The following is a 16,109-nucleotide window of genomic DNA, read 5'->3' as shown; positions in this document are numbered from 1 at the left end:
AAAACAAAGCAGAGATGCTCTGAGAGAAATAAAAAAAGTAACTTAAGGCTTTAAATGTAGTCGCTCCCTGTTACAAATTGACTAATAGCATTCGAACGATGCCCGTTAACTACCTCGTCTTCTTTTCCATGCAACGAATGTACCCACCGTTTATCTTTACAGGCGCAAATCTGCTGCCAATTTTTATAACCTCCTATTTGGATGATACATCTATCCAGGTAGACATGCAATATTTGAAATTCAGTTGGCTACATTTATATTATTTTTCCAATTGGAACACAGGCAGGTAAAGTGACTTGCTCATGGTCGCACGGTGTCCGTGCGGGATTTGAACCCACAGCGTCAGGGCTTGAAGTGGAAAGCCTCAACCACTATGTCATACTGCCAACAAGAAAGAAAGAAAGAAAGTGAATCGCTAAAATAAAGTACGGGGGCGTAAATTATTCTGACCAGAGATGGCTGATTTGCTTACGAGAAAAATTCTTTGGTGAGAACAGTGAACAATTAAATATTCGGCATCTGTAACCAAGCAAAAAAAAAAAAAGAGCACATACTGTTCAGAGACATTAAAGGCATTCCTCTGGAGGCAAAGCGTCCTTTTTCCTCCTAGGAATATATTTCATCTCTTCTATTTATTTCACACATCTGTTTTTCGTTTAGTGGCACAGATCGCCCCAAGTATTAAAAGCTGGTGACCTGGTGGACGGGATAGCGTTTTGACATTGTTGATTTCACTTGGGATGGATAAGGGAAACATTTTAGTGAAGAGCGCTATACAAAAATAGAAGCAAACTGAATAGAATCTAAAACACGCTAAAGTGCAGATAATTAGCAAACTCACAAAACTTTCCAACTACTTCAAGTAATCGCGTGTCACGGAACCTCGGCAGATGTTTTCAGATGGTCCACATGTGTCTCATAATTATTTACATCCAGTCATCTGATCCGCTTCTTAAAAGACAAGGACATAGGGGAGATGGAGCCTGCCCTCTCAGCAGCTGACACCAGGCATGCAATAATCCGGGGCGTGACAAATGTCAACTACATTTGCGAGTAAACGAGGAAAACCCAGAGAATGTCACTCTTAATAATAATGGTTCTGCAACAGCCGTTTACTGGATCTTGTGGTTCCTCGTATTTCATTTTGGAAAGGCTTATTTCCAAATGAAATTGGTTGTTTGGGCTTTACAAATATGTGGACAATAGAGAAATCTTCAATATACAGGTAAGCGACCAGACTTTTTAAAATCATGAACACATTGCTATTTCACAAACCGTTTCTATTTATTCATGATTATTTATGGTACGGAAACTGAGAAAGGTAATGCAATATCATTATTTATTTATTTATTTATCTATCTATCTATCAGTTGTAAGGCTATTTGGATCATGCAGTGGTGTAATTACAGTATTTTGGATGATTTTTTACACCTCCGCTTTGCGTCCTACTGTGACGAACAGTAGGCAAATTTTAAGTACCGAAATCCGATCCGATTAATTTTGGGCAACCTACCCAACACCAATCACTACAACCAAAATAACCAAATTCAGGTTTATAGTTAGTGAAGTTCGCGTGCACCCAGATGATATGGCGTGAGAAGCCATCATTTATTCATAGCTGTAAATGTAATTTTTTTTTTTTTTTTTGTTTTGGCTCAATGCATTCTGGATCCAAACATGAATTGTACCTCGCAAGATCTCAAGTGACCCGCAATCCACCTGTCATACGGTGTCCAATAAGGTAAATGTATGTTTAGGAATCTTTGCGGGAGCCGAAGAAAGCGCCAAACGACCGCAGGGCACAAGCACTCACACTCTGTCCATTTACGGATGCGGAAAAACATGTAAGCTGCTCACAGCCAATGATCTTTACTGGGATTCGAGCTCAAGACTCTGGAGTGGTGAACTACGGAGGCACCAAAAAACGCGATCTGCCAAATACCAAAAAAAGTTACTTTAGGGCCAAAACTGTAAACACTGCAGACGCACAATACAACTTTGATCGTTTTATTGCATAGTAAAATATACTGAAATGCTAAGGATATCCAACAATAAATACGAAATTTAAAAGTATGTTTATTATGTTACAAATTGATGGAAGTTTCCGCAGGTTTGCTGCTATTTATTTTAAGTCCTGGTGCGCTTTGGCAGCTTAGGGTTTATTGGTCCGGCAGTGCGTTTAAGTGACATCCTTCACCTCTTTTAGTTTATCTCTAAACCGAATCTGTGAATTCAGATGTGTCAGTGCGTCAATATAGCTGCTTTATCCATTCAGGATGGTAGGATACGGATACTATATAAGGAACACAGCCTGGACTGGACGCAAGTGCAAGCTGAGGGATTTTGTAGACGGGGTTGCCATGTATATACCTGTCTTTTCCAAAGTTGGAACTGTAATTATTTAGATTGGTAATAATGACACAAACTCAAAAGCAAAGATTTTGCACATTTGGTGTCATATGCGCTGGTTAATATAGGAGGTATAGGCTGAAGAGTTCCAGTATATTTTACAAGCTTTTTTCGGGTTGAGTTAATAAAAGTTGGACATGCAAAACGTTTTGTTCCGACGACACCACTGTCATCTCCCCTGCCCTAGTCACTGTAAAGAAAAAGAAGGAGGCTGTAATTTAATTGTTAAATGATTAACGGCCGTCAAAAAAACTGTCAGAATCATAGACCAGTGGACAGTCTTTATCAGTAACATAAATGCAGTGAACAATTAGCACTCTATCATCATTAACATTTGCCTCAAATACAAACAACTCATGCTGATTAGCTGGATGATGTAATTTTTAATTTGCAACATACGCATGGTACATAGTTCAGGTACCCAGTATAATAATAACAAAGCATATTGATATCTGACGATCATTTTTATACTTTGGAATGTGTCGAATGTTTAGGGAACTATATACATATTGCATGTTATCTGGTGAAGAAGTAAAGGTTACTTTTGTGATTCCGGGTGGTGCTACAGGTTTGCCAATTTATTAAAAACAACCCACCATCAGCTTCCATTAACCTTCAGCGCACAAAGAACAAAAGTTTGCTAGTCAGCTTTAAGTTTTTCTTTTCCACAATGCAAAGGTGTGTTAATCATAAGACAAAAAAATGTGGTGTTGCTGCCCAGGAGGAGTTCTTTATACAAATACACCCAATATGCAAATGTAGAATTCTGTGCCGTTGTGACTTTATTGCAATACGAAAATCATTCATAAAATAGCCTTGCAAATTGAAACAAACAGTTTTAATTTAAATTCATGTGCATTTGTCTGTTTAAAATAATTGTTTTAACTATTTTTTATATTACAGTGAAAATTTATAGTTACTATGATGTATTTTAACAGGATTTGTTTTACAGTGTTAACTGTGTTCACAAACCCCCATACCCTAAAGTCTAGTTCTGTTGGTCTGTCCAAACTTTATGATAAGCTGTATAGAATTATGAAATTCTTCCATTTCCAAATGAGTGTAAACAGTCTGGTAGTCCATTTATTAATTAATGCAGTTCAAGGTTGTGGGGCACTGAGCCTATTTTGGCAACAGCAAGTGAAAGGCAGGAATCAGATACAAACTAGACATCTGCACTCTTAAAAATAAAGGTGCCAGGGAGGTTCTTCAGAGCTATGCCATAAGGAAACCATTTTTGGTTCCTAAGAGAACACTCCACATGAAGGGACCAGAAAGATTCTTTATTTATTTCGATCTGTAGCAGGCTCCACACATTAAATAACCACAAATAGATGGTAACAGATTTGTGAAATATCTATTGGTCAGGATTTTAAATGGACTCTTACTGCATTCAGCAACAGAGGCTAAGTCCAAGTTTTCTTAATCTGTTAGTGTCCTGCTAGGTAGCCAACCATACTTTAAAGATTTCAGGTTTTTCTTCTCTATATGCACATTAGGAAGTTTTTCAAAGCACAAAGAACCAATTTCATATGCAAAGAACCCTTCCCAGAACGAAATGGTGCTTTGTCAAGCAACTGTTCTACAAGGAACCACACAGTCCAGCGAAGAACCATAAAGTACCATTAACAAACCAGCTGTTTTAAGAGTGTGTTGACCTCACGCACACACCTACTTCACTCATACTGCCCAGTTAAGCCTCACCAGTTTACTTCTGAGAGGTAGGAGGAAAACTGGCAGATTCAACACATCATCAACCCGGCATCAGTACAATTTCAAAAATAACAGTTCAAAAATGCCCCTTTACTGGGTTGTATGGTCATTCATAGATGCATTACTTGACAAATAATCATTTAATTCTGGGAAAAGTTTTTTTGCAGTTCAAGCAAGTTCTTTGGGCTTTGAAAAAGTTCTAAATATGTGGAAACTATAGTCTAGTAAGCAGCCGGATAAAAACAGATCAAGAAAACCTGAACTTAGCCTGGGGTACTGTATGGAGGAAGAGTCCTTCTAAAATTAGAAAGCCATTGGTATTTCTCAGATCTGTTACCAAATTTATCATGTTTACTTATGGAGCCTGGTCCAGATCTACATAAAAAGAAAGGTTTTCAGGATCCTTATTGTGGATGGTTCTATTGAAAACCAAAAGTGGTCTCCAATAGCATCACTTTGAAGAGTCACTCGGACGCCTTTATTTTTTTAAGAGTGCATTAATGGTACATTATGGCACTAATTCAATGTGTGTAGGCATCAGGGTAGGGTTGTGTATGTTAGATGGTCAAATTTCAGATCTGTGCCTGATCTCTGTTAGGGTGGACAAAAAGAGTGCAGGAGCATATTTTAGTGTACCCTATAATGGATGAACATTTGGCTCTGGGCTTATTCTCGCTTAAAGCCCTATTTCATGTGGTAGGCCCTAGGAACCAGGTAATAGGCTAATAAGATATCAAAAATATATGGATTTTTTTTATACAATTATCCAAATGGACACTCTCTATCAGCCTGTAAAAGGATTATGGGGAATAAGTCTAAATAGAAACTGCACTGTAATTTCTTTCAATCTATTTGTCATATATGATGTCTTTTGATGTATTGAAAGGAAATTTGCATTTCATAGGCCACTTACCTCTAGCATTGTCACAAACAACAATCCATTCATTTTCAAGCCTACTTATCCTGAACATGGCCACAGGGAAGCTGGAACCAGTCCCAGCAAGCATTGGGCACAAGGCAGGAATAACTCCTGGACAGGGCACCAGTCCATGGCAGGCTGAATACACAAACACAATGCCAATTCACCTAACCTGGATATCTTTGGACTGAGGGTGTAAACCAGGGCATCTAAAGGAAACCCACTTGTTGAAAGAGGGCAGTGCTACCACTGCACCGCTGTGCCACCCTCCCACAAACATTTAAAAATGCAAAAGGCTAAAAACTTTTATCATTCTTATGTTACATTATGGGAATGAAGCAGTAGCACTGCATGGATAACTTATTTATACATTTAAACATCCTGTTCAAGTTATTATATATATAGCTCTTTTCACTTGACAGTTTCCAAAACTGTCTTACAAGAAGGCTACAAAATGGATTTAAACTACACACCCACAAAGAAATGTAAGCCATGAAAGAGAAGCACCATTGCAGCACCCTTAAAGGTACAATAACAGATTAGCCCCAATAACAAACTGTTATACAAAGCAAATGCAAATGCAAGACAAAAAAAAACCCAAAAAAACACAAGATTCTGTTTTTTAAAATTCAGAAATTTTGTTTGTTATTACTAATACATTTTTCAGTTGACAAGATTTAATGTAAATGGCTCATTCAACTGATATTTCTTTGGAAACAATAGAAAGAAATTAATGTAATGTTTAAGTTGCAATGTAAGGCGTTCCCATCCAGTGAAACAGAGCCCAAGGGGACAGACTGAGGATTAGCCAGAGTCTCGTCAAGAAATACAGGCTTTTAGTAACTAAAAAGAGAAAAAAATATAATAAAAAAATAATCCTATTCATAGATGGTCAAGGTTCAAATGACACCTCTAGGGATTTGTTAGATTTGAGGTGCTATGGGATTGAGAATGCCTTTAGGTAACACAAAGGTCAAATGATCCTCCAAACTGAAAAGAAAAAAAAATGAAGTGTTCATAAGCAATTCAGGCTTTGTGCAAGAGTGTCCTAAAGCAAGAAAAGGCTTGGAACATGGGCACCACACGTGTTAGCCCGAATGGAAAAACAGGCCTGTAGAGTATTAGGTTTAATTAGAACTGAAAGGTTGCCAGTGAATTTAATAAGGAGAAACAGCCATGTGGTTTTGATGTGGAAAACCACGTGGTTAATCTCATTGACATAACCTATAAAATACTGTCATCATTGGAGCCTCCTGTAGTCCCTTACCCTCCTAAACTACTGCTTTGTCATGTGGGACTGTGTTGTAGTCACACACACTGAAAGACTCAACTTGCCACTAAAATCTTCCCCTTACTTGTAGTGAGCGACAATGTCATTTTAGTTATCTCCCCATTTTATAGCTACTTTTCTATTACTGTAGTTGAGAATGGGAAGGGGCTTAAAAAAGCTGCTAAAAGACTGCATGGCGTACAGGCTTAGGTACTGGGATAAAACCCTCAAAGACTGGTGTAGTGTGCATAGTTGATAATTAACGTGTCACTGTGATTTATGCTTTTAAATGGATCAGTAAATATACATGTGATTTTTTTCAGTACTTGCATCTTGATTTCACTTGTATATATGCACCTATATAAATATTTTATCCATATCCATAAAGAAACTATAAAAGAAGATTAGAAATGAAGGTCTAGAATTTTCCATAATTTCTGGTTACAGATGGAAGGGTGGAAAAGTAGTGTTGTTTGTTGGGTGAATGTTATAAGTAATACTTGAATAAGATGATAAAAATGTGGCAGCTGCCATATTCAGTTGACGTTTATTTGTCAGAACAGTTTACCATTTCACTGAATCAAGCTGGAAAATCAGAACCTGGATCTCAGGTACGAAATTGCCATTGTTCTTGTTTATAAGGATATTTTGTTTGATGATGTTAATGTGGTGCCTCGACAGATGTTTCTTTCCAAAATAAACCAACATTAAAAGCCAAGGGAAGTGCAATTATCCCGTAATGTCTAAATGTTTTGTTCTCAGTCGTCCCTGCTGTGGTACCTGTGGATGTGTTTTTTTTTCAGGCTAACCTTGGACTAAGGCTATATCCACACTACTACACATCCACACTAAGACATTTTTAAATTTAAATGATCTTTGTCCACAGTAGCGTTTTGGCTTCATTTACGAAAGTATCTCTGTCCACACTAAAATGGCTGAAAAGACATTTGCCTACACTGGACATGTGCACATCAATGGGAAAATCCTTGGAGGGCTGGAAACATATCTAGTCTGGGGATTTATTGCAAACCTTTTGCACATGTATGCAGCATTGTACAAAAGTCAATGTAAATGCATACAGGTACGCAGCTAAACAAGTGCCGTGGACAGTAACTATTGCATGCTCACTATGTTGGAATAAGTTTTTTCCCACAACGCATGACCAAGCAGGGGATGATATGTTGGAATGAGCAGAATCTAGTCATGGAAGGGATACATAAAGAGCACAAATGAATCTGAGAGCAAATAGAGTTTGCTTTATGAAATATCTACGGTTTTACCCATCCAAATTACTATGCTGAACCAGCATTTTAGTGCGGTAAACAGCTCTGGAAAGTGTTTTCAAAAGTCTCTGTTTTTGGGAGTTAAAAACATCAGGGTAATGTGGACAACAGGTGAAAACCGAGACTAAAATCTGTGTTTTTAAACAAAAACGTAGCTGTGCATATGTCACTTAAGAGAACATAATCTATTCTTCTGGGAAGTTGTGTTCTTAGCAAAGTACAGTTAGAAGTTTAGTTCTGTGATCCTGCCACTGGAGTACATTCATAAACAGTCTCCTCCTCAGCATCACTAGAGACTTCTGTTAAAAAAATGATATGCATATGTACATGTTTACCATCTTAGATCCTATATGCAATATACTGTACATCGATCATTCCTATGACATTATGTATATGAATTACTTTGAGAAAATGTTCCATAAAACTGACACTGTATAAAATTGCTTATGGTAACCAGGTGAACGGAGCTACACTAATGCTTTCCACATGAAGTTACCACAATCTTTTTCAAAGAATAAAGGAACAAAAATGTTTGGACAAGAACATGATATTCATCCTAAAATTTCTCATCACTTACCGTTCACCTAACAATTCCATAACATTGTCAAGTTAAGATTTAAAGGTCCCCAAGGTAATGCTATGTACTAAACTGCTTAGTAACTTCTTCCATCTGTCTACAGTGGCCTGTGTGAAGAAATATGCAACAGTTTTCACAGACGGTGATCTGAACTATATCTATATCCATATATACACACATATACACTCATACACATACACTTATAAAAATATACAGTATACATACACACTGTTAAGCATGTGCATACAGAGGATGTCTCCAAGGCTCTAAAAAGGTAAGAAATACCACCCCAAGCAGAGAGGGGGTGCTGTCATTAACTCCATCTCATTTCTTGCTGCTCTCACTTCTGCTTTAGTCACAAAGCCCCCCATATATATAAGTCAGTCAACTGACCAGATGTAGGAAGATGTGTGCCATAGGATGCTCCTTGTGCTTACTTAATACTAAATATTATGTAATGGGTGGGAGACAGTTGGAAAGGAAAGGAAGAATGCAATGGTAACTGGCTTATTTTACATGGTGAAAGAAAAAATAAAAGTAAAATATTATATTTCAGGCAGATAACAAATCAATTGTGCCAAAAAGACAAAAACAACAAAAAACCTCATCCCATTGCCCAGGCTAGCTGGTGTAACAACTCTTGTACACACTGAAAACAAATTCCCATATGTTCCTACAGACACCCTTTAAATTATCTTTAAATCTCTGGCTTTCTGTACTTTTCAATACAATATTAGTTATATTAAGTGAAAGTGGTAGCACTGTTGCTTCTCAATAAAGTGACCTGGGTTCACATTCCCGATACTCTCTGTATGGAGTTTGCATATTCTCTCCATGTCCACATAGGTTCTTCCCACAGTGCAAAGACATGCAGGTTAGGTGGAATGGTGATGTTAAACTCGCCCCGATATGTGCCTGTGTGTCTGCTTATATATTCACCCTGCAATGGTCTGGCAAGCTGTCCTGGGTTTGTTCCTGCCTTGTGCACAGAGATTGCTGGGAAAGGCTCAAATTGGCCTTTCAATCCCACCCAAGATAAGTAGATTAGAAAAATGGATGGCTGTTAAGTGAACAGTTTAATGATCTTGCATTACCTAATCCATTTATGAATTGCTCTATTAAAATATATACTATAAATTACAACAAAATTCACTTCTAAGGCGCATTTTCATACAAATGATGTAGCTCAAAGTGTTTTACAAGACGTATGTATATACTGTACATACACAATGTATATCACACTGTGCAGAACCTTATATTTGCCTTTTTATTTTAATAGCAAGAGGCAATACTGACAGATACATTGATTTATTTATTGAATCTTCTCTCATTCCAATTCACTCTAAGAAATGTCTATCTGAGGAGCATCAAGAAATAAGTCTGGGTGCAGCCCTGGATGAATTTCATTGCAGAATATTCAAAAATTGGATACATTTACAATGCCTGTATGAATATTCTACAAAATGATTTATCCCCAAATTTCTATTAAGATGCTTTCATTTTCCAATGTGGAAAAAGTAGATTTGGAAAAATACAAGTGGATAACCTAACCTAAGAATGTGTATTAAGAGGAAGATGGACAAATACATGACCAGTCTAAATTCTGACAGAAGAAGTAGAATATAACCCTTGGTCATCAATACTTTAACTGGGATTTACTGGCATTGTGTACTGAAAACATTCTAACAAGACTTACAACAATGAAGATGTAGTCTTTATTGGCCTGGCACCTTTTGCTGTGTTTAAATTTGATGGTCAGCTCTCACGTAAATGGCATCTGTTGTGAAAATGTAACTTCTCTCTTACTCTTGATGTTCTTTCAAACACTGCTGTTTTAGTTAAATGGTGTGTGAGGGTTTGTGTGTTCACCCTGCAATGGACTGGAGTCCTGCTTCCTTGCTGGTATGGACTCTAGCTTACCTACAACCTAGCTCAGGATAAGGTGGTTTTAGAAGATGGATGAAACTCAAATTATCTACTACATAATAAAACGTGAAGGTCTGCATGTCTGGTCCATCAGAGCAATCCCATTGGTCAGTTTGGCTTTTTTGTGATTGGTAAGTTTCACTTTTGTAATATGATGGAAACAGGAAGAGAGTGAGACACATAAGGATGAGTAATGACGTAGGAGGTGCGCTGAGAGTCACCTTCAAAGGTGGGATACATAAAAGCAGACAGGAACAAGGCCCCTCAAAATGCTAAAATCTGAAAGGCATGCTTTACGGGAACAGGCTCAAGAGGTGAGGTGCCAGTCAAGACAGGAAAAGTCCTAAAGGTACACCTAGGGCAAGAGATATCCAATATTTTTTTAAATTTATTCTATTACCTGTCTTTGACATGTAATGTGGGTAGTTAATAATAATAACACAAAGTCAAAGGCAACTGTCTTGAACATTCGGCGTCACTTTTTGGCGCTGGCTGACATATGAGCTGAGGAATTCCATTATATTTTACAAACTTGTTTTGGGGTGAGAATTTGAAAGCTCAACATTCATAATGTTTTGTTCCAATGACATCTGTCTCTTCTCTCCTGAGCTCACAAGCTCCACACTCTAAAGATAACTGGATTGGTGGATATAAGGCACAGTTTCATTCATTGTGTTCTGCAGCTTTAAATACTAAGTAAATCACATTGTATTATTTTTATATATAAACAAATCTTGGTCACAGTCATATTCAACCAATCTACCATGCAAAAGCAGAATCTACTGTGTTAAATTGTGGTCCATAACAGGGCAAACTCCAGAGCTGCTGTATCAACCTTACTGCATTTCTATGAGGAGAATCTGAAATAACTGAGCAGAGACACACAGTCCCCTCAGATCTCAGAAATGTACAATGACCGTCTGGAACTGAACCTGGGAATCGAGCAACAAAACCCCGTCTGCTAGTCTACTGAGATGTCCGATATCCAATAAACACTCACCGGCTAATTTATAAAGCTCACCGGCTAATTTATAAAGCTTCCTTTTCATGGCATTTATTCATCCTCAGTTGCCATGATGAGAGCCAACTTTCATTTCAGATGGTTATGTATTTATAGATTCAATGAATTAAGGACATGTGCTCAACAGTGAGAGGCCAGAGACATACACATTTGTATGAGCCTAAAGTTAGATCAGGAGAATCATATACAGTTTAAGCTATTTTAGATTTATGTTGCAAAGTTATTTTTATCTAAATAATCATATTTACTTTCAAAATATTTTTTGCCTATGCACCATTTTTAATGACTTCTTTGTAATTTTGGTTTTAATTTTCATAAATTTAGATGACTGTGTGAAATACAAGCCTGTTCATAATACCACTGTAATTTCTGTTATCTGGGGATTAATTACAATAGAATATCAGATTCCTAATTATGACAACAGATTTTTTTTCCCATTGTATTAATTTTAGGATGTACCAGAATTGATCTACCCACAGCAATCAAAGTGGACTTGACTTTTTTTCTTTTTTTAAAAAGACACTATCACCTGGCACTGAAAACACATATGCCTATAGGAAAGGGAAAAAATGTAAACTGAAACTTAATAGCAATTAAAATTTGATGAATTTTGTATCATTGTTCCTTATTCATACAAAAAACCCTCTCTTGATTCAAAATGGCTAGAATAAGTTCAAGAGTCATTGAAGCATCTGTTTCAAAGCCTGTGATAAATCATTGCATATGCGTGACAAGTGAAAACCACACTCCAAGAATGGGTCTGGGGTATAAAAGAGAAGACACGACAGAAGGCAGGCCGAGAAAAATAAACATATATTCTAATATACACACATACTTAACCATCTATAATCAGCATAGACAGGCAGGTCATTGTAGCCATCTTGAATTGGCACACACACACAAATCAACAGAACCCTAATACTGTTTCTATCTGGCATAGACATCCCTGTTGACTTTTGGATCCTGCATCATTAATTAGTCTGTAAAACAGTAAAAGGAGATAGATAGATAGATAGATAGATAGATAGATAGATACTTTATTGATCGCAAGAAGAGACTATAAAGTTAATTCCAGAACAGAATGGATGTTTATTATAGAGCAACACACACACACACAGACACACACACCAAGAAAAAAAGCTTACCTAAACACATTGATCATTTGTAAACTGCACCCTGACAGTAGCAGTGTCAGAATTTGAATCCAGAATCATTAAACCTTGTGATTTCAGTGATATCCACTTCCATTCCCATATAGTGATTTGAAAATAAAGTAAACCTATACAAATTGTGTAATTCCCTAGTACGGTATCTATAGAGTTGGCCATATTTATAATTATCATTTGAAGTCTAATGTGTAACCCTGAGCCCGTCTCCGAATATGCCACACTGTTCATATTGTAGAACCTGTTAAATAAATGTACATATAAATTTTGTAATCTGTTAAGTCTCTCCAGATAAATGAACAAAGTGCAAACGTTAAGGGTCAGCAACTCACTGAAGCATAAGATGCCATTTTGTATTGCTCCAGTTTCATTGGAGAAATACGTTATAAAGTATAATCTCTTCCACACCACTCTGCGCTAACTCAACACAGCTGCAGCCATTCTCTTTTCTGCAGGATCGACATCCACACCCACACGTTAAGTCGCATGAAGTTGCGACTGAATTGAGCTGAAGGGCTTTTCCAGACGGGTGTTACACGAGTAGCTGTGGAATACTGAGGCAGAAGTCACCTTTGAAAAGAATACAGCCCAAATCTCTAATTTCACATCAATATGCTAACTCCAGGGTCCTTTACGCCAATACACACGACGGTCACTCCACCCACTCGCCCCCCGCATAACAATTAAAATTATAAATACACGAAACGGTCTGAACCAAAAGGTTGCCAATAGCTTGTCGCCATTCTTTTAAAAACCTTGCAGCAAATCTCTTTTACATATTTTCCCAATAAAGGCTCGTGGATTACCTTGTATAAAGTCCATGCCGCTCTTCTCCCTAAATAGAGACTCCACTGAAGATAATTCATCTATCTGAAATGATCAGACTGCAATACCGGAGTTATCAGAACTGCCAGTCGTCACATAAAACACTATTTGCGCCTGATCTTTTAAATCTAAGTAGTGATAATCGGTGACTTCAGACGATGCAGACGTTTGTATCTGGCTCCGTATCTCTTTTTACAGCACAGGGTGTTTGAAAGTTGCTCCTTTCGTTCTAATCAAAGTGCCTGATTTCTACTTCAGATGTTCAAAAGGACTCCGAATAAAACACGATCAGGAAAAAACCCGACAACATAATCGCAAAAAAGTCCTTCCAAATATAAACGAATCCTTCACTTCTAAAACGATCCACTGCGCTCAATGCATTTGAAGTGTATCAGAGCTTGAAGAAAATAAATCATTGCAGTCTCATATATTAAAATACATATGTAGTTATCTACTTTTATCTCAGTACAGGTTCAAAGAAGCAACGTTTGAAACAAGAGATAAATCCCTGGAGGGAACGCCACACTATACACTTAACCCACACTCGCATCGAGACCGTTTTGCTTGGCTAACGAATTTATTGCATATTATGTATTATAACAGTATTTAATGATTTACAATACAGCTGCAAACCTAAAACTGTTAAAGGAGATGTGCTTCCACCAGTAAATATTCAAAATTGTGACCGGACATATTATAGGGTTAGAATATTATGCATATTCTTCGTAAAAAGGAACAACACACTTAGTAAATCGGCACATTTATCAGCCTGTTTGCACACCCTGTGTTACCTAACGCAATAGCTTATTTAAACTATAAAGAGGCTCATTCAAATGAATTAGGTGAATAACAGACTCAAGCGCTTTAACACGCAAAAAATATTTTGTCATGGATAAAGGTTATTTAGCAAAGGATCAAACCAATACAATGCTGGTGTTTAAAATATAGTTATTATAATAGCATTTTATCCGTTATCCAAACATCCACTTTCGGAATGTGTTTATTACAATTTAGGGCGGTTAAGCGCCGGATACTGTCCCGACGAAAATGTGTGAAAGGGCAGAAGTTCAGAACATACCCATCAGGGATCCAACAGATACTTAAGCTGAAATAAATTGAAGCCAGTTTAGTGTCGCCTCGCCAATCAAACTAACATGTCTGTCTTCAAGATTTACGAAAGAAATAATATTAAATTAAAAAACAAATATGCTCATTAATATAAAAACAGAGTGATCTAGCCTGAAATTGAAGCAACATCTCCGGAACAGTACGGTAGCAGCTCAGACCATTACGCCACCATGCCTTTTTTGTATACAGTATAACCTTTGTGTGTGTATATATATATATATATATATATATATATACACACACACACACACACATATATATATATATACACATATATATACACACACATATATATATATATATATATACACACACATATATACACACACACACACACACACACACACACACACACACACATATACATATACATATATACATATATATATGAAAGTCGCTGAGATTTAATATGAATACGCCTGTTCAGAAACTCGTCGTAATTTCAATAATCATCTATACTTCCTTGGTATTGATTTTCATAGTTCTGCCAAATGCATTTGTTTCAGCAATCATGCTGCAATGTAACAGAGTAAAATACTTCAACGTTTTAATATAAGGGTCCGAGTAGCACACAGCAAGGCATACTGCATTGTATGCTTCTGTGTTTGAATGTAAAGCACTCATTTATCACTTATTATTATTTTGTTGACGCCTTTATCCAAGGCGAATTCTAATATTTGAAAGATAAAATTGGTTATATTTCTTTAGTTTTTCTCAGTTGGTACACGGGCAGGTGAAGTGACTTGATCATGGTCACACAGGGTTTGAAGTCCAATGCCTTAACTACTACGCTGGTTACTGGTTCAGTGTCCAGGACTGTTTGGCAGACACTCTGAAGATCCACGTACCAGATTGAACTCCACATCTATAATGCATACAAACAATTGTACTACAAAGAGCAAGTACAGCTTATCAAGTTGCATAATCCATAAGGTCGCTCAAAATGATAAAGGTTAAAAGTATTATGCCCAGAAAACAAATTAGCGTATCAAACACGAGGTCACTTTGAATTCTTTGATACCTTCATAACTTGCCTTTTGTAACAATTACAACATGGTAATGAACAAACAGCCTTTGGGGGAGCCAGAAATACTTGTAAAGAAATAAGAATTCGCCTCACCTGAAGAACAATCAGCAGACAGCTGGCTATAGTCCTCGGATCCATCGCGACTCCACTTTTATTACACTTTGATTTTCTGCCAGAAACTTTGCCGGCTCTCGGCTTTTCTGCCAGACTTTAAAAAGTTTCTTTTTCTGGTACGGGGATGTTACCGGATGACTTCCAATTTTGTTAACCTCACATAAAATAACAGATGTCTTGATCGTTCAGTTTATAATTTTCTTTTCCAAAAATATAAAGTGCAATCGTTTTAAAAGGCAGACAAGAGCTTCATGAGTGGCGGGCGAGCAAATCGTGCAGTTTCTTCTCAGTTCAAAATCAGAAAACCTTTCAAGCCAGTCGGCCAAGCGAATTCGGAGACAATAGTACTATCCCGACTAAGTAAACGCCTGTAAAAACTTATTCCTTTTGCTACTGTCTCCGGATCCCTCCCTCGATCACCGTTCACCGCACTTCTCTTCCAGTTGTCCGCATCTGCATCCTTGTGGCCGGCCCCTTTAAACAGAACGCGAGCTGAACGGGTTAATTCTTGCTGTAGCACAACCCTAGGAGTGGTCACGTGGACGCCTCTCCTCGCCCCCGGATTGGAGGGTCCGCCGGACGTAATAAATCACGACGGAGAGAGAGGGAGAGAGGAGGAGAAGACAGAAGACCTGAGGAGCTTAGAGATGCCAATAAACTAATAAAAAGACTTCAATTAAATGTGGAGGAATTTTACAGAGGGTTTGTTTTTTTGCATGCGAAAAGCCAGG

General features: G+C 37.4%; 1 protein-coding gene across 1 annotated transcript in view; it reads right to left on the bottom strand.

Moving 5' to 3' along the window:
- The window catches only part of nradd (neurotrophin receptor associated death domain), a 56,760-nt gene extending 40,911 nt beyond the window's left edge, over positions 1-15,849 (bottom strand). Inside the window, exon 1 of the mRNA XM_039737131.1 lies at positions 15,358-15,849. Within this exon, the coding sequence (XP_039593065.1) occupies positions 15,358-15,402 (45 nt within the window). The 5' untranslated portion in view covers positions 15,403-15,849. The remainder of the gene's footprint in view (positions 1-15,357) is intronic.
- Between the last annotated feature and the right edge of the window lie 260 nt (positions 15,850-16,109).

This window comes from Polypterus senegalus, chromosome 15 (genome assembly GCF_016835505.1).
Source record: "Polypterus senegalus isolate Bchr_013 chromosome 15, ASM1683550v1, whole genome shotgun sequence".
Classification (NCBI taxonomy): domain Eukaryota; kingdom Metazoa; phylum Chordata; class Cladistia; order Polypteriformes; family Polypteridae; genus Polypterus; species Polypterus senegalus.
Note: the sequence above shows the minus strand (reverse complement) of the source record. Positions and strands in the feature narration are given on the sequence as shown.